At 43.0% G+C, this 26,865-nt stretch overlaps 1 protein-coding gene across 1 annotated transcript in view; it reads right to left on the reverse strand.

Moving 5' to 3' along the window:
• The window catches only part of cntn5 (contactin 5), a 918,586-nt gene that overhangs the window by 204,216 nt on the left and 687,505 nt on the right, over positions 1 to 26,865 (reverse strand). Inside the window, exons 10-11 of the mRNA XM_034168485.1 lie at positions 11,191 to 11,327; positions 10,921 to 11,050 (exon numbers count right to left, since the gene is read on the reverse strand). Coding sequence (XP_034024376.1) covers positions 10,921 to 11,050; positions 11,191 to 11,327 — 267 coding nt within the window. The remainder of the gene's footprint in view (positions 1 to 10,920; positions 11,051 to 11,190; positions 11,328 to 26,865) is intronic.

The following is a 26,865-nucleotide window of genomic DNA, read 5'->3' on the forward strand; positions in this document are numbered from 1 at the left end:
GTGATCAGTACACAAAAAGGCAGTCCAGAATACACAGCAAAAGTACAAGAATCATCAGGCTTTGGCGAGTTCGGAAAAATGGACAGGAGGTCAAAAAACACATGGAAGCAGGCAGGACTATGGAACAGGACTATGGAACAGGACTATGGAACGGCTTTAAGGACCCGAGCGTCCTTAAAGCCGTCCTTAAAGCTGTAGTAACAGTGCTTATTCTCTGTGAAGCCCGTAAAATTTTCACAGAAAGCCAGATGCCAGATACATTTTTCTAATGGTTTCCAGCAGCCAGTCTCTAACAGTTTCTGAAAAAAATTCTGATGGAAAAAACAGCCCAAATCATTTCTGCCATTCCTGACAATGAAAATCCAACGAGGGGGCTGGACCACTCCTCACTCAAAGCCTGCTCACAGGCGAATGACACAACCGACAGGCGTGGAAAATTCACGCATGCGCACGAGGGTTCAAGCTTGTCTGACGCAATCACACGTGATTCAAATCCATATGGTTTTTGAAAAAAATAATAACGTCGGATACTTTTCTAATAGACCTCGTATGTATGTATATATATATATATATATATATATATATATATATATATATACGAGGGCTGTCAATAAAGTAAGGGTCCTTTTTATTTTTTTTTCAAAAACTATATGGATTTCATTCATATGTTTTTACGTCAGACATGCTTGAACCCTCGTGCGCATGCGTGAGTTTTTCCACGCCTGTCGGTGACGTCATTCGCCTGTGAGCACTCCTTGTGGGAGGAGTCGTCCAGCCCCTCGTCGGAATTCCTTTGTCTGAGAAGTTGCTGAGAGACTGGCGCTTTGTTTGATCAAAATTTTTTCTAAACCTGTGAGACACATCGAAGTGGACACGGTTCGAAAAATTAAGCTGGTTTTTCAGTGAAAATTTTAACGGCTGATGAGAGATTTTGAGGTGATTCTGTCGCTTTAAGGACTTCCCACGGTGCGAGACGTCGCTCAGCGCTCTCAGCCGCCGTCGTCAGCCTGTTCAAGCTGAAATCTCCACATTTCAGGTTCTATTGATCCAGGACGTCGTGAGAGAACAGAGAAGTTTCAGAAGAAGTCGGTTTCAGCATTTATCCGGATATTCACTGTTAAAGGAGATTTTTTTTAATGAAAGACGTGCGGACGGATCCGCGCGTCTGGACGCAGCCGACGCGTTGCGGGCGGCACAGGAAAAACACCTCTGTGTTGATAACCATTTGTAAAATCCAGGCGGCTTTTGATGGCTTTCAGTGGAGTGAGTATATGAGAAATTGTTTAACAGGCAGGACATGTTCCAACTGTCCTTAAGGCTTTCAACAGAGGTGTTTTTCCTGTGGCGGAGCGTCGCGGCGGCTGCGTCCCGACGCGCGGACCCCGTCCGCACGTCTTTCATTAAAAAAATCTCCTTTAACAGTAGTGGAATATCCGGATAAAATACTGAAACCGACTTCTTCTGAAAACTTCTCTGTTCTCTCACGACGTCCTGGATCAATAGAACCTGAAATGTGCAGGTTTTCAGCTGTGAAACAGGCTGACGACGGCGGCTGAGAGCGCTGAGCGCCCGTCTCGCACCGTGGGGAAGTCCTTTAAAGCGACAGAATCACCTCAAAATCTCTCATCAGCCGTTAAATTTTCACTGAAAACCAGCTTAATTTTCGAACCGTGTCCACTTCGATGTGTCTCACAGGTTTAGAAAAAATTTTGATCACACAACGCGCCAGTCTCTCAGCAACTTCTCAGACAAAGGAATTCCGACGAGGGGCTGGACGACTCCTCCCACAAGGAGTGCTCACAGGCGAATGACATCACCGACAGGCGTGGGAAAAACTCACGCATGCGCACGAGGGTTCAAGCATGTCTGACGTAAAACATATGAATGAAATCCATATAGTTTTTGAAAAAAATAAAAAGGACCATTACTTTATTGACAGCCCTCGTATATATATATATATATATATATATATATATATCTACACTCAACAAAAATATAACGCAAACACTTTTGGTTTTGCTCCCATTTTGTATGAGATTAACTCACGATCTAAAACTTTTTCCACTACACAATATCACCATTTCCGTCAAATACTGTGCACAAACCAGTCTAAATCTGTGATAGTGAGCACTTCTCCTTTGCTGAGATAATCCATCCCACCTCACAGGTGTGCCATACCAAGATGCTGATTAGACACCATGATTAGTGACCAGGTGTGCCTTAGACTGCTCACAATAAAAGGCCACTCTGAAAGGTGCAGTTTTGTTTTATTGGGGGGGATACCAGTCAGTATCTGTGTTGACCACCATTTGCCTCATGGCAGTGCACACATCTCCTTTGCATCATCCGTGAAGAGAACACCTCTCCAACGTGCCAAACGGCAGCGAATGTGAGCATTTGCCCACTCAAGTCGGTGACGACGACGAACTGGAGTCAGGTCGAGACCCCGATGAAGACAACGAGCATGCAGATGAGCTTCCCTGAGACGGTTTCTGACATTTTGTGCAGAAATTCTTTGGTTATGCAAACCGATTGTTCCAGCAGCTGTCTTAGTGGCTGGTCTCAGATGATCTTGGAGGTGAACATGCTGGATGTGGAGGTCCTGGGCTGGTGTGGTTACACGTGGTCTGCGGTTGTGAGGCTGGTTGGATGTACTGCCAAATTCTCTGAAACGCCTTTGGAGACGGCTTATGGTAGAGAAATGAACATTCAATACACGAGCAACAGCTCTGGTTGACATTCCTGCTGTCAGCATGCCAATTGCACGCTCCCTCAAATCTTGCGACATCTGTGGCATTGTGCTGTGTGATAAAACTGCACCTTTCAGAGTGGCCTTTTATTGTGGGCAGTCTAAGGCACACCTGTGCACTAATCATGGTGTCTAATCAGCATCTTGGTATGGCACACCTGTGAGGTGGGATGGATTATCTCAGCAAAGGAGAAGTGCTCACTATCACAGATTTAGACTGGTTTGTGAACAATATTTGAGAGAAATGGTGATATTGTATATGTGGAAAAAGTTTTAGATCTTTGAGTTCATCTCATACAAAATGGGAGCAAAACCAAAAGTGTTGCGTTTATATTTTTGTTGAGTATATATACAATAAAACTCGTATATAATGGATTTGGGCTGCCCAGCCAAATATATCCACATAGTGGATTTTGATTATAACGATTCTAATTATAATTCATTATAACGTTATAAATAACGTTATTAATTATATATTATAATGACTGATTATTAATTTTGATCCACTAAGTGGAAAAATCCGCTATATGAATGAAATAGACAAAAAACGTTATATGTATGTCATGGATTAGTTAGTCAGCAGGTGGCGAACAATCTATGGGAATCCCCAGCACCAATTAGGCGTACATATTTCCTTGATTAAATGCCTGACACTGAATAGGGGCTGGCCTCATTGAATGTCCGTGGCAGAGTGGTACCTGAAAATGCTTAAAGGCCTCATTTATGCTTCTACAACTCCTTCACACATGGCCATACAATGATGTTGCCATGCACATGACCTTTTACAATTCTCTGTCATGTCAGTGGGTGTCTTAATTGAGTTTGCTGCAGGAACAGTGACTTTATCTGAATTATTTGTCTGTCAACGGGCTCCAATTCTTTATACAATCATCATCATCCAAACCAATGGTACGGTGCAGTGCAATTTCCCTCCATGAATTACGGGTCATTGAGTGTCCTTTTTCAGACACTGTGTATATGTTGTAAAGGTGGTCATATTTGGAGACTTTTCTGGACAAACGTATTTGATCCATGATTGAAATGTAATCCAGCCGGTGACACTACAAAAACTATTTAAAATATGATGGGAGAGGAAGACGTGGGAAAACGTAAAACGGACCAATCACAACCCCTGTGGTCTCCGTCCTGAAAGCAGGCATCAGGCTATGGAGAGGGTTCGCAGCCATGCTGAGGGCTCTGATCTCAAGTGTTTCCCTTTGATTTGCCACACCAAGGGATATGTGTGAAACAAATAAAAGAAATGCTTTAAATAGCCAGGGGTGAATTTTTTTAATAAATTTGCAAACACTTAAAAAAACAAAACCAAAACATTATTTTCATGTTGTCATTATGGGGTGTTATGAGTAGAATTTTGAGGAAAAAATGAATTTACTCCATTTTGGAATAAGGTAGTAACATAAAAAAAAAATGGGAAAAGTGAAGCACTGTGAATGTTTTCCAGATGCACTATATATATATATATATATATATATATATATAATGTGTGTGTGTGTATGTGGTGGTGTGTGTGTAAATTATAAATTCCTGTTTAAATCATTAGTTTTTGTATCATTTGTGAATTCACTTTTTCATTTCTGAAACTGCCTTAAAAATGTTTTGCATTTGTAAAGAGACATATATTTACAGACTTTTTTTTTCATTATTATGTACTTTCTAACACTAAAATTAAAATCATATGTGGCTGTGGCTTTATGTCAGCCAGTATTTTTTTTTTATTATTATTATTTTTGGGGGGGGGGGGGGGGGGTACATATGTATTTTGTATCATTTATTAATAAACACTAAGCATGCTGTTTGGTGCACATGCAGTACTCTTAAAATTATACCCTACTGTAGAGACTGAATTAAGCAGTTATGGCTAAATAATGCCTTAGACAATAATGTGTCACTTGTGTACACAGACGTGTTCCACATCGGGGCCAGCTTTATGCTCCAAGGCTTTGTCAGCAGGGATTATTCAAATGCTGAATGATGCTTTATTGGTGACATTACACACAATGACAATTTAATCCCATCTGTGGCCACAGGCTGACCTGTCTCCATGTGTCACTTGTGTCTTTGAGCCCGAGTGGCTGCCTGAGTGGTGGAGGTCCCCATAGACACAAGAACCAGTGAAAAACAGAGCAGTTTCTGTGTGTATTTGTTTTAATCAAAGTAAGAGCAAGCCTGCAGCTGGTGGCAGCAGGACCCTTATTGCTTCTCACGACACCCTCCCAGAAGAGTTGGATGTGGGACAAGATCACAGGCACGAGGACAGTCGCTGCCCCCACATAGCCTCCAGTGATTGCTCCTCTGCAGGCTGTTATTAACCATGTAATCTGTCCTGATAATGTTTCCTTGCAGACTCCTCCACATAACACAGGTCACTCAGAGGAGATGTCTGTAGGGTGTCCCTGTGAAAGCATTCATCACCAGCTTCCAGATATCATCATTGTGACTGTTACTCTAAGGAAGACAAAAGTACCTCTTCCTCAGCAAGGATAAACCTTATTAGCATCTAGAATGTTTGACTCTTGCAGGCAAGACCATGAATTTTAATCAAACTGTGGTGGCTTTACACAGACAGTATATGGATGACTATGGGGAACCATTTAATATATCTTCCACAAAACAACAAATAATAATAATAATAAACATTGAACATTTGCAATAACATTTTTCAAATGCCATGGATTTGCCTTCAAAAAGAGCCTGGCATGCCGACAGTAACTGTTCCTCGGGGAAATATGAAAGGGGAAACAGTGTCACCAGATGTGTCCCAGTATAGAAGATGACAAGGAGAAAATAGCCCATCAACACAAACCAGTGGGCAGCCATTCAGCTATGTTTGAGCTTGAAGGCTGAAGAAATGTCTTCTTGGATTCTGATGCTTCTAAAGTCATACTTCAATGACTCATGCAGTACACATGACTCAAATAAATATAGCAAAAATCCAGTGTGCTTCATCTGCATACATAAGACAAAACTGTGATTTCAGTGCGGATGTTTGCCGGTGTTGCCGACCGAACGGTCCCCCCTAAGAATCGGTTCGCCACGCCTTCACTGCGTATGTGTCATTTTGGAGTGTAAGCAGCATCGTTTCTGAGCATCAGCAGCAATTCACTGATTATCACCCCATTTCTGCTTCACACTGCACTCCAGTCAACATCTATCTCAACAACAGATATCTGAAGCTTTTGTACAACATTCATTTTCACATAAATTCAGCATTATTTCCTATTAAAAGACGGGTGACCGTTCAGAGGCACCTACGTCATTTCGGAGCATCAGTCGTGATTCACCAAATATCGTCTTGTTTCTGCTTATAAACACCTCATTTCTGCAATAAAACTGACTCAGAATAATTTAAGAGGTTTTACTTTGTCATCTGATGGTTAATAATGACATTATTCCCTTTGATCACGTTGGGTGTGGAGAGTCACATTAAGAGTTAGTTTTAGATGCATGCACAGTGAAGGCACAGTGAAGGCAGGGCAGACTATTTTTTAGAGGGGACCGTTCGGTCAGCAGCACCAGCTCAAAGCCCATCCCTCCCACATTTCTCCCTGTAATGTGGGAGGGGTGGGGAAGAAGAGGATCCGGCATAAAACCTGTGTTAGTTGCGTCAACCTGTGTCAGATCCACCTTGGATTTGCTTTGGCGATTCGGACTGCAATAAAACAAGGGAGCAGCCGAAGGGGCTTACTTACATACAACAGAAATAATATGATCAAAAGTGCCAAGTGGTACAGACAAAATAAATATGTTGCATGATAACTCTCCACTTTTCAATTAAATATTTTTGGTGAACTGTTCACTTGTTGCTCACCAGCCAATTTTGTTCACCAGCATTGCTCCTCTTTGGCATAGGCTCTCTGCCCTGCAATTCATTAAACACGTGTACCGGGGTTGTGCCATCCACCTGCAAAAATGGAGTCAGCCAGAGTGTGATGCTGGACTGGCAGAGCCTTGCTGTAAGGCACTGGCTTGAAACAAGACAGCACAGCCTGGATCTGTGACTTAAGTTGCTTTTATTGTGATTGTACATATATATATATATTTTTTAATTTTCAGACTTGACCCAATGCACTTTCGGCCCGAGGCTGCTTTGAAGAAAACAGGAAGCAATAGGATGCCAAGTGAAGTAGTGTGGTATTGTATGAGGAAGACAGAGTCGAGAGTATGCAAAGTGTTGCAGGATATGTGTGGACAGTGCAGTGGTAGTGAGGTGTACGGTAGAAATAATGGATGGGTTCACGGTGGAGGTGGAATTAGATTATTTCATCGGCTCCTAGTCTTTTCTTGTTTGCAGTAGTGATAGGTTGATGCTATCAGAGGTGGATCTGCACATGTAGAAGATGCTGTAAATTTGCTGTAGTGTAACAAAGAATGGAAGGATTCAAATGAGCAGGTAGGATCAAATCTGATTTCCCTAAACATTCATTTTTCAAAGTAATGTTTTCTTCAAAGTAATGTCCCTCAGGCCATCAGACTGTACAACTCCTCACTCAGGGGGAGGAGGTGTAACAGGAAGACAGAGGCTGGGAATGAGAGGAACAGTAGTAGCCAGTAAACCAGTATTGATCACTATGTCTGGTAGTTATATTGTATTTATATTTATATTTGCAAACTGTTTTTCTTTTTTACCTTCAATTTTGATACTCTGTGTGCTTCTTACCCTGTGAGCTGCTATACAATGCTGCTGGTACCTTGATTTCCCTGCTGGAGTCTTACAATTAATACATAAATTTACCAATTTTTGTGTGCAAGAATTTTTTTTAACATAATGGCTGTTGTGCTGTAATTTCTGCTTTAATGACAAAGGAAGACCCATGGAGCTGTATATGAGAACTAGAGAACGCACTCCCAATGCTGCACACTAAACGAAAACATCCCTTCATGGACAGCGACATGACGTCTCCTAACCGGGCAAAAGATTGATGAAGTACTCGGATGTTAATGCATTTTCAATGGAGATTCGCGACTGAACAGAATGCTCGCAAAATACGTGTTAAAATGCCATTTTGACCTGGATATCGAGCCAGTAAAATTAACTTACAATAAATTATGTCAGTAAGTATTAAACTTACTCTGACACACACACATTCCCAAATTTTAGTGTTGAAAGTTACACGGATCTGCGCTGTTCAAGCTGCTGAGCTGATTCATCCTGCTGCAGCTGCTGCTGTGTTCAACGCAGCTCCTAAAACCATTACAATACTATATATATATATATATATTTTTTTTTTACACAATTATACTTTAGTGACCGAGTTTAATTCATGAAGTCAGCGGTGGGTACACATCTCTATATGTGGGTGTGACTGTGAGCGGCACAGCGCGGGTCATTATAATCTCATTATTTTAAGGTGCAAATTAAATAAAATCCCCAGTCTTGTCAAACAATTTTAATCACTAACGACAAGTATTTTAATTAGACATTGGTCTAGCAGTGGAAAATATCAACTAGACATAAGTGAAGAGTTAATGGTCCGTGTCATCGGGCGACACAGGTACGGCAGGAAACATACAGCTGTTTGTTATCCAAATATCACAGACAAAGTGACAAGAATAACCAAAGCACTTACTTATGGAAGGAAATATTGTCTCCATTGTTCCTCTGTTTGTGGCTTTGCCAACATGCGCAGCTTTCTGGCATATTCCACCTGTTTCTTTAAAGTCTATGCACGCAAATCACTAACTTGCCCGTAATTAAAATGGCGATCACGCCTCTTTGCCGGCACACGGCTCAGTGCAAGTGCTCTCTAGTTTCTCATATAACCTCTTTGGGAAGACAAAAGTTAAGACTAATGGAGTCATTAAACTCCATCACAGACTGCCACTGGTGTCTTTCTTGTAATGTTTACTTCCATTATTGTAAATTTGTACCTACATGTTGTTGCATTTCATTCTCTTCACAGTAATGTCGACTGTTCCTGAATCTTCTCAACTTCATGCCTGCAGTTACCTCACTGAATCTCACCATAATGTTTTCCTTTTATTCATGCCGTCCACAGCCCGGGTTAAATCAGAAAACCACTGATTGGCAATCAGCACATCTCACAGTCAGCATTCACCACTTGCATTTCAATTTCTTACCTATCAACATGTACCTTATTCTGATGCCAACGCTTTGTCTGCCATTTCAGTATTAACAGACTATCCAGAAATACGACAGATAGAAGACTACCTTGTAAATTTTGCAGCAAGGTGAGAGGAAAAAAAATAATAATCCAGTAGCCACTTCATCAAAAATCTTAGCTCAATCAAATCTACTCTACATTTAACATGTCCTTAAAAATACATTGTTTTGATTTAAAGACTGTGTTCAGGCTGCCTTAAATTTTTAAGTTTAGTATAATTACAAATCAATCACTATAAATGTTACCTGAACTTACCTTTTCAAGTTAATCTATATTAAAGGGTATGATAATTGAAATACAAAATCAAAAAAATAAAATTAAATAAATAAACAAACAAACAAACAAACAAAACAAAAAAACAAAACAAAACAAAAAAACAACAAAATAAACACAAAACCACCAATAACAACCAATACAGATATCAGTTAGGGATGCACTGGCATGCACTGCATTAGCTACACTGTGGACAGCCTCAGTCCTGAATGGCACGCATCCAGACAGACAACCAGTCCATTCACAACTCTTGGAAGTAGCCATCTATACAAAATAGCTATTCGATAAGTGCACATTAATTCAGCCTTTTCAAGGTGCTGGAGTCTGCTGCATTGATGGACTGGGCACTGGATCATGTGCAGTAAAGTGTGTAGTATAGCCATAATGTCACAGGTGACATTCCTACGATGCAAGTAGTATGCTAAATTTGAGACTCTCCAACTAGCTATGCATTTGACACAGTCATTTCCACAGTGCAAAAGGACACTGCAGAGAGGTTTTGTACTAAAGACATTCAGTTGTCACCTGTAGGTCAATCATTAGACTCTAGATCATACGTATAACCATACTGTAAAATGTGATGCACTAAAAACTTTGTTCTTTTGCAAACATCTTGGCATCAGCCACTGCTCAGGACAGAAAGGCTCTCCAGCGTGTAATCAAGACTGCTCAGTCCATCTCAGGAGCAGCTTTTCCCTCACTACAGGACATTTATCACACCAGAGTCATCAGGAGGGCCAGAATATAATCAAGGACAGCACTCACCCCCAGCACAACCTCTTACACTCCTACCTTCAGGCAGACGTTACAGGAGTGTGAAGTCCAGGACCACAAGACTAACAAACAGTTTTTATTCACAGGCCATCAGGCTTATAAACACATCATACACTACCTCCTCTCCCCTCCCACCCTGAACTGTTTTTTAACTTTTCCCTGTTTACACTAGATTGCACCTTAAATTCACCGTACTGCTGCTATTAAAATACTGTTTACATAGGTTTATTATATTTGTTCTGACTACTACTGTCCACATCTGTTACTCGTGATTTGCACTCTCTGAATCGCTGCTCCACATATTTGCACAATTTGCACAATAACTTAGTGTTTTTTTTATTTTAAACATTTTGCCTTTTCCTCTCTCTTTCTTTCTTTCTTTTAAGATTATATTGGTGAATGGAGGAATAGCAAAGTAAGAATTTCATTGTATAGTGTAACTGCCTGTTTCTGCTGTACATATGACAATAAAACTCTTGAATCTTGAATCTTGAATCAGCAAACACCTCTATCCAGTGACCTCATATGCTGCAAGCTTTTACCAGATGTTCTCGAGCTCAAACAAGAACATCTCAGAGACATGAATTCCACTGCTAAGATAAGTGAATCTCTTAACAAGTTTGACAAGTCTGCAAAACAAATACTTCTTCATTAATCATAATCAAGGTAAAAGTTCACAATAACTGTGACACTGATTTGGAGTGATATTATGAAGCCATACTCGCAGTGTAGCATCTCTGAGCTGTTGCAATCCAGTTAATCACACTGTCTTTTCCATTACAGAAAGGGACAGCAAGTCTTTTCTTCCATTCTGATATATGTCTCTGAGATAGAAGCAAACAATGCTTACAATGCCAAGAGAACAGCATCTCTACCTGCGCTGATTAGTTCTGTCCCGATACCACAGTTGCAGTTTCCCCACTTCCCAACAATTTCACTACCTCTGTAATGTCACATAATAAAAAACAAAGATGTCTTTACCTAAAATCTTGAGTTCAGCATTGGAGTAGATGCCTCCATACTTATTTTCAGCAACACATTGGTACATTCCTGAATCAGACTGCTGCACTTTGTGAATAGTCAGCTCTCCATTCACGATTTCAACTCGACCCTGTAAAGAGCAAAACATAAGTCTATCCATACATATACATGATGATGCTCCATAAAGTCATTTTGCAGGAATGATGAGAATAATTTATGTTTCATGTAAGATGAACAAAAGTACAGGATACTCTGTGGTGAGGTAAGTACCTGGGACGTCAAGGGCAAGCCATTACGAAGCCAGCGATAGATGGGCCGAGGTCTCCCTGTGGCCTTGCACTCCCATTGAAGCTTCTCTCCACTGTCCATCTGAGTATCATTAATCACTCTGGCCCACTCTGGGAGAGCTAGGGGATAAAAACAAAGACTCAAGAATTAGCAATATACCCTTGAAACACATGCAAACATGTCATCAGTATTACACTATATATTTGTTCATTTTGAAATGAATGCCTGCAACACGTTTCAAAAAAGTTGGGACAGTGGTATGTTTACCACTGTTACATCACCTTTCCTTCTAACAACAGGAGGACACTAATTGTGAGTGTCATGCATCATTTATGCAACAACGCAGGTGATTTTATTACTTCGTTGGCAGACATAATGAAACAACAACAACAAAAACAAAGCAAAAAAAAAAAAAAACAAAACAAAAAAAGCAGGCCTCATATTTATTTTCCACTTTTATTTCATGGCAGGTAGTATGAAGCAAATATATTCATGTTTTCTGTGGTCAACTTAATTTTATTTAATTTCATTTCATTGTGCTGCATGGCCTGTAATGCAGGAATGTATGAGAGGAATGAACAAATGAAATGAATGAATGAACACTGTGTTTATTCATTTATTTATCTGCATTTTACATATCTTCCCATTCTCTTATGATTCAGAATTGTAGATTTAAGGTAAAATCTGGTGTTTTCAAACTTTTGAATTTGTACATATATGATAATAAACTGACATGCCAAAAAAAGTGGCAGTAAAAGGAAAAGTGATATTTTTAAAACCTCAGTGAAAATATAACTATAATGCTACATTGTTTGAATCTAAAATGTAACACAGCCACATGTCCATCATCAACAACAACAACATATGCTGGACAGTAGTACTTGAAAAAGTAGCTTAGTTACTTTACTGATTAACTAAGTTAGATTTCTAGTTACTTTATTACAACCCCATTTCCAATGAAGTTGGGACATTGTGAAACATGTAAATAAAACAGAATACAATGATGTGCAAATCCTCTTCAATCTACATTCATTTGAATACACCACAAAGCCAAGATATTTAATGTTCAAACTGATAAACTTTATTGTTTTTGTGAAAATATTTGCTCATTTTGACATGAATGCCTGCAACACATTTCAAAAAGCTGGGACAGTGGTATGTTTACCACTGTGTTACATCACCTTTCCTTCTAACAACACTCAATAAGCATTTGGGAACTGAGGACACAAATTGTTGAAGCTTTGTAGGTGAAAGTCTCTTTCTGAGGATGACATGGAGTAAAAAATGCTGAAAAACGTAAGAAAAAAAATCCCTGCCACTCAATCTGGTTGTGCTCTTTCCATTAATACGTGTCAATTCTTCCTGCTCAGATGGCCATCCAGGGGTGAATCCAGAAGGAAGGTGGGACATGCTTCCTCCTCCACACCCTGAGATTAAAGGTCCACTTTTGACACTATTTGTTATATTACTGCTACTACTACTACTATAATAATAATAATTTTAACAATTGAAATGTTGAGAAAGAATTTAAATGTTAGAAACAATGTTAGAAGGAATTTAATAGTTACATTTATAAACAATGTTCGTTACAAATTGTAAGTTTTACAGTTACAGTGCTGTCAACATTTAAATATGAGGTCAAGAAAGAGGTCTATTTGATTTTTATAATGCAAATATTTATATTTATTGAAGTCAAGAAAGGGTGACTATAAAGTGAGTTTTGGCAAAACTGGTTATCATTTTCATGTTGAGGTGGGGGGTGTTGTCGGCAGCTGCTGAAAGTAACTAAAAAAGTAACAGGTAATCCAACTTAGTTACTTTTGAAATTGAATAATCAGTAAAGTAACTAAGTTACTTTTTCAAGGAGTAATCAGTAATTGGATTAGTGTTTCAAACTAACTGTGGCAACACTGGTGCTCACAGACATACATAAGGTTAGTAATGGACAGTTTCAGTTAAGTTATTGGTGTTGCATATTTTGTAGTGCTGAAGTCCACAAGTTACATTTCAGTGAGATGTCTGGCAGTGTCATGTTTGTTAACCCTTTATCTATGGCGATGGCGCCCACGCCATATTTTCCATATGCGTATTTTTTTTTACCGTAACTCCGCCATAGTTTGTCCAATCCGAATGATTCAAAGTGCATTGTTAAGCTAACACCAAGGGATTTCCAATGATATATGGTGTATTATGGTAAACGTAAGCCTGTGACGTCATCATGCAGAGGAAAAACACAGAAGTTTCACACTAGTGCACCGCTGATTCTCATTACCGTACGTTCTCATGTAATCCCTCAATCTGAAAAAATTTCAACACTGACAGCAAGCCAAGTACCCGTGCTTTCCAACAGTATGCTATATATTGCATATAATACGGTAAAGTGCGTTCGGTGACTTTTGAAACGAGGGAAAAACATGAAAAAGAGAGACAGACAGCAAACATAAATGTAGTAATTTTTGAGGAAAAGGCAGGGTTTTAGTGTCATTTGTGAAGGTGTGTGTGCGTGTTTGTGTGGGTGTGATGGCTCCATCAGCCACAAGCCACTGCCCGGTGCCAACAAGCAGTGGAAACCCTACTTGCCAGCGATCCACAAAGGGGCGGCGTTCATGCAAGGTGTGCAAGAGGTCAACCTGCTGGATGTGCAAACTTTGTAAAACTGGCCTCTGTCTTCAACCAGACAGAAATTGTTACAAACAGTACCACACTGACGGACTGATGTAGTTTAGATCTAATTTTGATTCTTGGTTATATATTTGTATATAGTTTGACACTTTATTGTTTTATTCATATTGTATAATTTTGCACAAAATGAGTGATCAAATGAGTGATTTATTGCACATTTTAACGATAATAATTGATATATTTATATATAGTTTTGCACTTTGTTTGTTGTTATTCATATTGTTTGGTTCTGCACTTTAAAATTAGTTACTTTTTGCATATTTTCGCCTTGTAAAATGTTTACCTTTGCACTGTTTCTGAGTTCTAGACACACAAAATTAATTATTTTCATTGTAAACACGTACAGCTTCCTGTTAAAAATGTGAAATCCAAACTTCCTTTACATAACTCTCATTTTTCACTAAAAAAACTGAAAAAAAATCAAGTTCGTTTTTGTGTTCTTTTTTTCTCATTTTAAATGCTAAAACTTAAAATAATGTGTATAAATAGTTAATCAGGTGTAATATAATTGAAATTCAGGTACTCTTAGAAAAGGGTACCAAAGCACACAAACATAGAACATTATTTCTTAATTTTATTGCTATAATAAAAAAAATATAACCAATCATCCATTTATAGCCTCAGTAGGTAAAGGGTTAAGAAACACACAGTTAATGTTAAAGGACAATATGTTGTCATCAAAAAGTGAAGTTAAATGATTTAAATGAAATGTTTATAGTAAAACTTACAATTTCTAATCGACATTGTTTCTAAATGTAACTATTAATTCTACTTAAATTCTTTCTAAACATTTTAGTTGTTGAAATAATGTAATGACTTGAAGCAGTAATTGCTGCCAAATGTGCATCAACAATGTATTGGGGGGGAAGTGGTTTACTCCATTTTAGAATGAGGCTGTAACATAACAAAATGTGGAAAAAGTGAAGTGTTGTGAATACTTTCTGGATGCACTGTACAGAGCTAAAAAGGCATCAGCTAGCTAGCAGCTATAAGCACAAGCCAATGAAGGATTTATTTCTTACATCTTCTTCACTGTGGCAGAGCCGGTGAAAAAGAAAAAAACACACTGTTGGAGGAGGCGAGGAAGAGAAAATGAGAGTGTAATTGAGCAAGGGGTCACACACGACTGAATGTCTGTCAGGCCTTGTCGGAATGCTGAGAGCTATAAGATAAGGAAGCATACCAAACAGATGCAGACCTGGTGTTCTTGCTGTTGCACTTGGAAATACATTGAGATAATGTGTTCTCTATGTGTTTCTTTGTGTTGCTGCTTTCTCGATATGGCTCCATGGATGACATTCAACAGCTCCATTGAAAACAAATGCACATGGAGAGCGGGGATGGGGGGGGTCAGCAGTGAGTTTTTTACGACAGTTTTGTGATGTACGAGTACTCCAGGCTGTAGGGGGAGCTGTGTGGAGAAGAATGCAACCAAAAAATAAATAAATAAAATAAAGTAAGAAATAAATAAATAAATAAAAGAAAAACAATGGAAAAACTTGACCAATTCAGAGAAAAAAGTCAATCAAAATTATCAGTCTTCTAATGTTGATGTTAATGTCTTCTAGTCTTGATTTTAGATTGATATTGCTTGCTTGCCTCTACTGGTGGTTGGCTCTCACTGCGGTATTGTATCACTTCCTGTTCCGGAGCACAGCGGTGTTTTTCTGTATCTGTTAGCTGTTTAATCTGCGCAGTTAGATTGATCTAGTTATCTAGATTACGATTTGTTTCCCAGTGTAATCTTTACGTGCCTTAACTAAAGCACTCATTCTGCTGAATCACCTCTAAATTATTTACACATTATTCACTTTGCGTGTTTTTAGGAATCCGCTAGCTTAGCGTAGCTACTAGCTCTTAGCCGATTTAGCATGGCGGCTTCTCCTGTCTCTCCCGCACTTTTCTGCTCTGGGTGTGAAATGTTTAGTTATTCCTCGGCCTCCTTTAGCAGTAATGGTACTTGTAATAAGTGTAGCTTATTCGTAGCTTTGGAGGCCAGGCTGGGCGAATTGGAGACTCGGCTCCGCACCGTGGAAAATTCTACAGCTAGCCAGGCCCCTGTAGTCGGTGCGGACCAAGGTAGCTTAGCCGCCGTTAGTTCCCCCCTGGCAGATCCCGAGCAGCCGGGAAAGCAGGCTGACTGGGTGACTGTGAGGAGGAAGCGAATCCCTAAACAGAAGCCCCGTGTACACCGCCAACCCATTCACATTTCTAACCGTTTTTCCCCACTCGACGACACACCCGCCGAGGATCAAACTCTGGTTATTGGCGACTCTGTTTTGAGAAATGTGAAGTTAGCGACACCAGCAACCATAGTCAATTGTCTTCCGGGGGCCAGAGCAGGCGACATTGAAGGAAATTTGAAACTGCTGGTTAAGGCTAAGCGTAAATTTGGTAAGATTGTAATTCACGTCGGCAGTAATGACACCCGATTACGCCAATCGGAGGTCACTAAAATTAACATTAAATCGGTGTGTAACTTTGCAAAAACAATGTCGGACTCTGTAGTTTTCTCTGGGCCCCTCCCCAATCAGACCGGGAGTGACATGTTTAGCCGCATGTTCTCCTTGAATTGCTGGCTGTCTGAGTGGTGTCCAAAAAATGAGGTGGGCTTCATAGATAATTGGCAAAGCTTCTGGGGAAAACCTGGTCTTGTTAGGAGAGACGGCATCCATCCCACTTTGGATGGAGCAGCTCTCATTTCTAGAAATCTGGCTAATTTTCTTAAATCCTCCAAACCGTGACTATCCAGGGTTGGGACCAGGAAGCAGAGTTGTAGTCTTACACACCTCTCTGCAGCTTCTCTCCCCCTGCCATCCCCTCATTACCCCATCCCCGTAGAGACGGTGCCTGCTCCCAGACTACCAATAACCAGCAAAAATCTATTTAAGCATAAAAATTCAAAAAGAAAAAATAATATAGCACCTTCAACTGCACCACAGACTAAAACAGTTAAATGTGGTCTATTAAACATTAGGTCTCTCTCTTCTAAGTCCCTGTTGGTAAATGATATAATAATTGATCAACATATTGATTTATTCTGCCTAACAGAAACCTGGTTACAGCAGGATGAATATGTTAGTTTAAATGAGCCAACACCCCCGAGTCACACTAACTGTCAGAATGCTCGTAGCACGGGCCGGGGCGGTGGATTAGCAGCAATCTTCCATTCCAGCTTATTAATTAATCAAAAACCCAGACAGAGCTTTAATTCATTTGAAAGCTTGTCTCTTAGTCTTGTCCATCCAAATTGGAAGTCCCAAAAACCAGTTTTATTTGTTATTATCTATCGTCCACCTGGTCGTTACTGTGAGTTTCTCTGTGAATTTTCAGACCTTTTGTCTGACTTAGTGCTTAGCTCAGATAAGATAATTATAGTGGGCGATTTTAACATCCACACAGATGCTGAGAATGACAGCCTCAACACTGCATTTAATCTATTATTAGACTCTATTGGCTTTGCTCAAAAGTAAATGAGTCCACCCACCACTTTAATCATATCTTAGATCTTGTTCTGACTTATGGTATGGAAATAGAAGACTTAACAGTATTCCCTGAAAACTCCCTTCTGTCTGATCATTTTTTAATAACATTTACATTTACTCTGATGGACTACCCAGCAGTAGGGAATAAGTTTCATTACACTAGAAGTCTTTCAGAAAGCGCTGTAACTAGGTTTAAGGATATGATTCCTTCTTTATGTTCTCTAATGCCATATAACAACACAGTGCAGAGTAGCTACCTAAACTCTGTAAGGGAGATAGAGTATCTCGTCAATAGTTTTACATCCTCATTGAAGACAACTTTGGATGCTGTAGCTCCTCTGAAAAAGAGAGCTTTAAATCAGAAGTGTCTGACTCCATGGTATAACTCTCAAACTCGTAGCTTAAAGCAGATAACCCGTAAGTTGGAGAGGAAATGGCGTCTCACTAATTTAGAAGATCTTCACTTAGCCTGGAAAAAGAGTCTGTTGCTCTATAAAAAAGCCCTCCGTAAAGCTAGGACATCTTTCTACTCATCACTAATTGAAGAAAATAAGAACAACCCCAGGTTTCTTTTCAGCACTGTAGCCAGGCTGACAAAGAGTCAGAGCTCTATTGAGCTGAGTATTCCATTATCTTTAACTAGTAATGAGTTCATGACTTTCTTTGCTAACAAAATTTTAACTATTAGAGAAAAAATTACTCATAACCATCCCAAAGACGTATCGTTATCTTTGGCTGCTTTCAGTGATGCCGGTATTTGGTTAGACTCTTTCTCTCCGATTGTTCTGTCTGAGTTATTTTCATTAGTTACTTCATCCAAACCATCAACATGTTTATTAGACCCCATTCCTACCAGGCTGCTCAAGGAAGCCCTACCATTATTTAATGCTTCGATCTTAAATATGATCAATCTATCTTTGTTAGTTGGCTATGTACCACAGGCTTTTAAGGTGGCAGTAATTAAACCATTACTTAAAAAGCCATCACTTGACCCAGCTATCTTAGCTAATTATAGGCCAATCTCCAACCTTCCTTTTCTCTCAAAAATTCTTGACAAAAGGTCTTGTCTCAGAGTGATGCTGAAAAACTAATTCATGCATTTATTTCCTCTAGGCTGGACTATTGTAATTCATTATTATCAGGTTGTCCTAAAAGTTCCCTAAAAAGCCTTCAGTTAATTCAAAATGCTGCAGCTAGAGTGCTGACGGGGACTAGAAGGAGAGAGCATATCTCACCCATATTGGCCTCTCTTCATTGGCTTCCTGTTAATTCTAGAATAGAATTTAAAATTCTTCTTCTTACTTATAAGGTTTTGAATAATCAGGTCCCATCTTATCTTAGGGACCTCGTAGTACCATATCACCCCAATAGAGCGCTTCGCTCTCAGACTGCAGGCTTACTTGTAGTTCCTAGGGTTTGTAAGAGTAGAATGGGAGGCAGAGCCTTCAGCTTTCAGGCTCCTCTCCTGTGGAACCAGCTCCCAATTCAGATCAGGGAGACAGACACCCTCTCTACTTTTAAGATTAGGCTTAAAACTTTCCTTTTTGCTAAAGCTTATAGTTAGGGCTGGATCAGGTGACCCTGAACCATCCCTTAGTTATGCTGCTATAGACGTAGACTGCTGGGGGGTTCCCATGATGCACTGTTTCTTTCTCTTTTTGCTCTGTATGCACCACTCTGCATTTAATCATTAGTGATCGATCTCTGCTCCCCTCCACAGCATATCTTTTTCCTGGTTCTCTCCCTCAGCCCCAACCAGTCCCAGCAGAAGACTGCCCCTCCCTGAGCCTGGTTCTGCTGGAGGTTTCTTCCTGTTAAAAGGGAGTTTTTCCTTCCCACTGTAGCCAAGTGCTTGCTCACAGGGGGTCGTTTTGACCGTTGGGGTTTTACATCATTATTGTATGGCCTTGCCTTACAATATAAAGCGCCTTGGGGCAACTGTTTGTTGTGATTTGGCGCTATATATAAAAAAAAAAAAATTGAAAAAAAAATTTAATGTGCATACAAATCAATTCTAAACCATTTGACTCAGATACTTCAGAATGAATTCTGCTGCTTTGGTCAGATATTGCATCATCAACAAGGCATTATTGTCATGCACATCATGCTTACTAAAATGTAACATTGAATCTGAAGTACTGTGCAGCCTTTTAATTGTGCAGCTTTAAAGACGTGCATTTAATAATAATAATAATAATAATAATAATAATAATAATAATAATAATAATAATAATAATAATAATAATAATAATAATAATAATAATAATAATAATAGTGGCGGGGGTGGTGGCCAAGTGGTTAATGCGCTTGGTTTCAGTGCAGAAGGTTCTGGGTTCAAATCCCACCCCTGCCACTTTTCTCCATGTAATGTGGAGTTGCATCAGGAAGGGCATCCGGCGTAAAACCTATGCCAATTCAACATGCAGATCCACCTTGGATTTGCTGTGGCGACCCCGAGTGCAAACAAGGGAGCAGCTGAAGGGACTTCCTACTAATAATAATAATAATAACAACAACAACTTTATCTACATAACACTTTCAGTTGAAAGTGCTTTGCATCTCCAAATTTATATCAATACAATACAGGGTAGAAAAAATAATATAGAAATATTGCATAAAACAAGCATACAATGCAAAAATAAAATGTTAATAGAAAGCAAGCTAAAGTAAACCATTATAATAACTTTAAATTAATTTAAAATGGATAGTGCCCTGTTGGGTACAAAATTTTGCGAATCGCATGATATTAACTCACGAATGGACATCAGGGGTTAGATGTTCTGATGATTATTCTGGTTAACTAGTGCTTGCAATGCAGCTGCAGTCAGTGGGTATAGAAGCACAGATACTATTTGCTGTAGTTTTTGCAGCACTGTGCAAGTGGATATTGATTTAATTTCATTCTATAATGCTGCAGGTTGCCCTGTTGCTGCTGTCTCCAGTAGCTATATCAATGGCCATGCAATACGTAGATGTGATTACAGTGGTCATAAATGACATCCCACCAAAACACAGAATTCCAGTGTGTGACATCACATATGCATGACAACACTCAAACTGGTTTTCAATTATCTATTTGAAATGGATTGAATTTATTAGACACCCATGCAACAAAATTTCACTCATATACAGCAAAACTCAAAAACAAAGTAGTCAAAGAATAAAAGACAGTAAGAAAAAAATAAAAAATGTACACTGTGCCTAAAGGCATAGGCAGAAGCAAAGCTTATCAACGCCTACACCCCTCCATTAAATCAAATCAAACCAGGCATATGTGTCTGTTCATAAACATTTATTTCTAAACAAAATCTGAACAACAGCAGCTCATAATTAAAATTCAAAGAAAAAATATCTCCCAACAGCTCCCAATACCAGCTGATTACCATCTACATATTTTAGTAGAAAAGGGTTCAAGTATAACACCTTCATACAACACAACTCAACCACTTTCCTCTAATACAGTACATATCTGGAGAATAGTAAGTAAGTAAGTAAGTAAGCTTTATTTGTATAGCACCTTTCACAGACAAGAGCCACAAGGTGCTTCACAACATAAAAAAAACAAAAAAAAAAACATTTCTTTGTATAACTATTTGAACCGGTTGATATCTATTCAAAATGGTTATTTTGTGTTTTGAAGACCAATGTGAGCACAATGTTTTGGACGTTTGTTATTCTTGTGTACACTGATAATGGACCAAACAAATAAGGTCATTTGAACACATTTAATGTAGCAATCATCAGTTTGGTTATAGAATATTAAATTTTATATAACGGCTGGGTGGATCCTTGTCATTTGATTGGTGGCTTGTATGTCACATGACATGGATTATTCATGCCATTTGCCATTGTTTCATTTACTGTGCAATAGTTCTCTTAATGTGCAATTTTTGTTGGGAAAGTGTAAGTACACGGACCCACAACAGGGGGCGCAAATGAACGGACAATGGAATAGGTCAAATAACAACACTTTACTGTTGCGAACGTGCACAACGAATACAACAGATTACAACAATGGGCAAAATTCAATTCACAAAGGTGTCGTGTGGGCAGGCTCGAAGATAGGAGACGCCTCTCCGAAGTAGAACCGGAACCACACGGTTTCCGCCGCCACAGGACCCCGGGAATACTGGAGCCGCCAAGTCCCGAACTCCCAGGTGGCCACTGCCTCCGCGTGTCGGACCTGGTACTGCTGGCGAGGAACAAAGTACAGTTAAATGAGGGCGCGTTTGCACCCAGCAATCCGCATGGCAGGAAAGCTACCTCCACCTCTCGTTGGAAAAGGAGTCTGTTATATAACGCACAAAGTCACAAAAGATTACTGTCACACAGTGAGCTGAGAATATTACCTTCCAGGTAGAACGATATCTCGGCAAAGAGGTGGAGACGTCGTCCTGCTGATATACTCCTGCCGATCAGATGATTGGTAACAGCTGTTGCAGGTGATGCGTGACAGCTGTCACCCTGGCTGCTCCTGTGAGGCGGCTGCGCCCTCTGGTGCCTGGAGTCCGCACTCCAGACAGGGCACCCTCTGGTGGTGGGCCAGCAGTACCTCCTCTTCTGGCGGCCCACACAACAGGACCCCCCCCTCAACGGGCGCCTCCTGGCGCCCGACCAGGCTTGTCCGGGTGGCGGCGGTAGAAATCGGCCAGGAGGGCCGGGTCCAGGATGAAGCTCTTCTTCACCCAGGAGCGTTCTTCAGGTCCGTACCCCTCCCAGTCCACCAAATACTGGAAGCCCCGGCCCATCCTACGGACATCCAAAAGCCGGCGTACAGTCCAAGCCGGCTCGCCATCGATGATCCGGGCAGGAGGCGGTGCCGGGCCCGGAGTACAGAGGGGTGAGGTGTGATGTGGTTTAATCCGGGACACGTGAAATACTGGATGGATCCGCAGTGAGGCCGGCAGCTGAAGCCTCACTGCGGCTGGACTGATGACCTTCTGGATCTTGAAAGGGCCGATGTAACGGTCCTGTAACTTGGGGGAGTCCACTTTGAGGGGGATGTCTCTGGTGGATAACCACACCTCCTGCCCTGGCCGATACGCAGGGGCCGGGGTCCGCCGACGGTCTGCATGGGCCTTTGACCTCATCCGGGCCCTCAGCAAGGCAGAACGGGCGGCACGCCACACCCGACGGCACTTCCGTAGGTGGGCCTGGACCGAGGGCACACCGACCTCTCCCTCAACCACTGGAAACAAAGGAGGTTGGTACCCCAGATATACCTCGAAAGGGGAGAGGCCGGTGGCTGACGACACCTGGCTGTTATGGGCATACTCGATCCAGGCCAGATGGGTACTCCAGGCCGCCGGGTGCGCGGCTGTCACGCAACGCAGGGCCTGCTCCATCTCCTGATTGGCCCGTTCTGCTTGCCCGTTGGTCTGCGGATGGTACCCGGATGAGAGACTCACCGTGGCCCCCAGTTCCCGGCAGAAGCTCCTCCAGACGTGCGAGGAGAACTGGGGACCGCGATCGGAGACGATGTCTGTTGGGATCCCATGCAGCCGAACGACGTGGTGAACCAGGAGGTTCGCTGTCTCCTGGGCCGTCGGGAGCTTCAGGAGGGCCACGAAGTGGGCCGCCTTGGAGAATCGGTCCACTATCGTGAGGATGGTGGTGTTGCCCTGGGACGGCGGGAGGCCCGTGACAAAATCCAGGCCGATGTGGGACCAGGGGCGATGGGGCACGGGCAGCGGTTGGAGCAGACCCGAAGCCCTGCGATGGTCAGCCTTGCCCCTGGCGCAGGTGGTGCAGGCCTGGATATAATCCCGGACGTCGGCCTCTAGGGACGCCCACCAGAAGCGCTGCCGGACAACTGCCACTGTTCTTCGCACCCCTGGATGACAGGAGAGCTTAGAGCCGTGACAGAAGTCCAGGACTGCAGCCCTAGCCTCTGGTGGGATGTAAAGTCTGTTCTTCGGCCCAGTTCCGGGGTCCGGGCTTCGTGCCAGGGCCTCCCGGACGGTTCTCTCTACGTCCCAGGTGAGGGTGGCCACGATAGTGGACTCCGGGATGATGGGTTCCGGTGGATCCGACAACTCCGTTTTGACTTCATCTTCATGTACCCGGGACAAGGCATCCGATCTCTGGTTCTTGCTCCCGGGATGGTAGGTGATCCGGAAGTCAAAACGGCCGAAGAACAGTGACCAGCGGGCTTGCCTGGGATTCAGCCGCTTGGCGGTCCTGATATACTCCAGGTTCCGGTGGTCAGTGAAAACCGTGAATGGCACGGACGTTCCCTCCAACAGATGTCTCCACTCTTCAAGAGCCTCTTTCACCGCAAGGAGTTCTCGATTGCCGACGTCATAATTCCGTTCGGCCGGGGTCAACCTGCGGGAAAAATAGGCACACGGGTGAAGGACCTTATCGGTCTTCCCGCTCTGGGAAAGCACAGCTCCTATCCCTGAGTCCGAGGCATCCACTTCAACCACTAACTGGCGACTAGGATCGGGCTGCACCAGAACGGGTGCAGACGAGAAGCACCGTTTCAACTCCTTGAACGCGGCATCGCAACGATCCGACCAGGTGAAGGGGACTTTTGGTGAGGTCAGGGCTGTCAGGGGGCTAACTACCTGACTGTAGCCCTTAATGAACCTCCTGTAGAAATTTGCAAAGCCGAGGAACTGTTGCAGCTTCCTACGGCTGGTGGGTTGGGGCCAGTCTCTCACCGCCGCAACCTTGGCCGGATCAGGAGCGATGGAGTTGGGGGAGATGATAAACCCCAGGAAGGACAAAGATGTGCGGTGGAACTCACACTTCTCGCCCTTCACAAACAGCCGGTTCTCCAACAACCGCTGCAGGACCTGACGTACATGCCGGACATGAGTCTCAGGGTCCGGAGAAAAGATGAGTATATCATCTAGATATACGAAGACGAATCGGTGCAGGAAATCCCGCAAGACATCATTAACCAAAGCTTGGAACGTCGCGGGGGCGTTTGTGAGGCCGAACGGCATGACCAGGTACTCAAAGTGACCTAAGGGGGTGTTCAATGCCGTCTTCCACTCGTCTCCCTTCCGGATCCGAACCAGGTGATACGCATTCCTAAGATCCAATTTGGTGAATATTCGGGCTCCATGCAGGGGCGTGAACACTGAATCCAACAGGGGCAACGGGTATCGATTGCGAACCGTGATTTCGTTCAGTCCCCTGTAATCAATGCATGGACGAAGTCCGCCATCTTTTTTACCCACAAAAAAGAAACCTGCACCCATCGGGGAGGTGGAATTCCGGATCAACCCGGCGGCTAAAGAGTCCCGGATGTAGGTCTCCATTGATTCGCGCTCAGGTCGGGAGAGGTTGTACAGCCTGCTGGACGGGAACTCACCGCCTGGAACCAAATCAATGGCACAATCGTACGGACGGTGGGGGGGAAGGGTGAGCGCCAGATCCTTACTGAACACATCTACAAGGTCGTGGTACTCCACCGGCACCGTCCCTAGATTGGGCGGGACTCTGACCTCCTCCTTAGCCTGGGAACCGGGAGGAACCGAGGAACCTAAACATACCCGATGGCAGGTCTCGCTCCACTGAACCACTACCCCGGACGGCCAATCGATCCGGGGATTGTGTTTCAACATCCAGGGGAACCCTAAGATCACACGGGAGGTAGCAGGTGTCACAAAAAACTTGATCTCCTCCCGGTGATTTCCTGACACCACCAGAGTTACTGGTGGTGTCTTATGTGTGACTGGAGGGAGTAGGGAGCCATCTAGTGCTTGCACCTGCACAGGCGAGGTAAGCACCACCAGAGGGAGCCCTATCTCCCTGGCCCATCTGCTGTCTAACAGATTCCCTTCAGAGCCCGTGTCCACCAGTGCTGGGGCCTTCAGGGTTAAATCCTCATAAAGGATTGTAACTGGGAGTCGTGTGGCAATATGGGTGTGTCCCACGTGAATATCTCGGCCCACCCTTAGCCCAGTTTCTAGGGGCGGGCGTTGGTGTTTAACCGCTCGGGGCAGTCCCTTACTTGATGCTCTATCGAGCCACAAACAAAACACGCTCCGTGGGCCAGCCTCCTCTGTCTATCTGGTGCCCTAAATGTGGCCCTGCTCGTGTCCATAGCTTCGTCAGCAGGGGGAGCTGTAACCACACGGAGCGTAGGGGCCGTGGAGCGTGGGGAGGGCGGAACTCGGTCTGAACCGGAAGGGAGAGGGACGGCGCGTGCCCGGCCACGCCCTTCGTCTCGTTCCCGACGGCGTTCTTCTAACCGATTGTCTAATCGTATAACGAGATGCTTCCGGGGAAAGTGGGAGGGGTCGTTGAACGACCAGTGGAACATCACTGTTACGCACAGGGTCGACAGGAGGGAGAGCCGCAGCAGCGCCCTGAGGGCGCGCCTCCACCTGCGCGGCGAGAGCCTCCACCCTGCGGTTAAGGAGGACGTTCTGCTCGGTCATTAAATCCAACCGAGCCGTGAAAACGGTGAGGATCCGCTGCAACTCACCGATCATTCCTCCTGCGGGCGCCTGTGCGCCCTGTTCTTCCATTGGCCGTTCAACAGCCGGTTGACGCCCCTCGGGATCCATGACATTGGCCGAGATATCCTGTTGGGAAAGTGTAAGTACACGGACCCACAACAGGGGGCGCAAATGAATGGACAATGGAATAGGTCAAATAACAACACTTTACTGTTGCGAACGTGCACAACGAATACAACAGATTACAACAATGGACAAAATTCAATTCACAAAGGTGTCGTGTGGGCAGGCTCGAAGATAGGAGACGCCTCTCCGAAGTAGAACCGGAACCACACGGTTTCCGCCGCCACAGGACCCCGGGAATACTGGAGCCGCCAAGTCCCGAACTCCCAGGTGGCCACTGCCTCCGCGTGTCGGACCTGGTACTGCTGGCGAGGAACAAAGTACAGTTAAATGAGGGCGCGTTTGCACCCAGCAATCCGCACGGCAGGAAAACTACCTCCACCTCTCGTTGGAAAAGGAGTCTGTTATATAACGCACAAAGTCACAAAAGATTACTGTTACACAGTGAGCTGAGAATATTACCTTCCAGGTAGAACGATATCTCGGCAAAGAGGTGGAGACGTCGTCCTGCTGATATACTCCTGCCGATCAGATGATTGGTAACAGCTGTTGCAGGTGATGCGTGACAGCTGTCACCCTGGCTGCTCCTGTGAGGCGGCTGCGCCCTCTGGTGCCTGGAGCCCGCACTCCAGACAGGGCACCCTCTGGTGGTGGGCCAGCAGTACCTCCTCTTCTGGCGGCCCACACAACAATTTTGGTACTTTATGAAATGTGCTGTTGCACGTCCCAACCACCGCACATGGTCACCCTACCAGGGCGGCATTTAGCTAAACATGGCAGAGTTGGTGTTGCCGGCCGATGACAATTTGAAGGAGCTGACTGACGGTGCTCAAAACTAATGCATCACTCTTTAAACCATCTGGGGAATAAAGAGCTGTTATGATGAAGAAGATGAAGTTAGGATGAAAAGCTGTACAAATTTCTGACACAATTTTTCGCTGGAATGAGGA

Source organism: Thalassophryne amazonica, chromosome 4, assembly GCF_902500255.1.
Source record: "Thalassophryne amazonica chromosome 4, fThaAma1.1, whole genome shotgun sequence".
In the NCBI taxonomy this organism is placed as follows: domain Eukaryota; kingdom Metazoa; phylum Chordata; class Actinopteri; order Batrachoidiformes; family Batrachoididae; genus Thalassophryne; species Thalassophryne amazonica.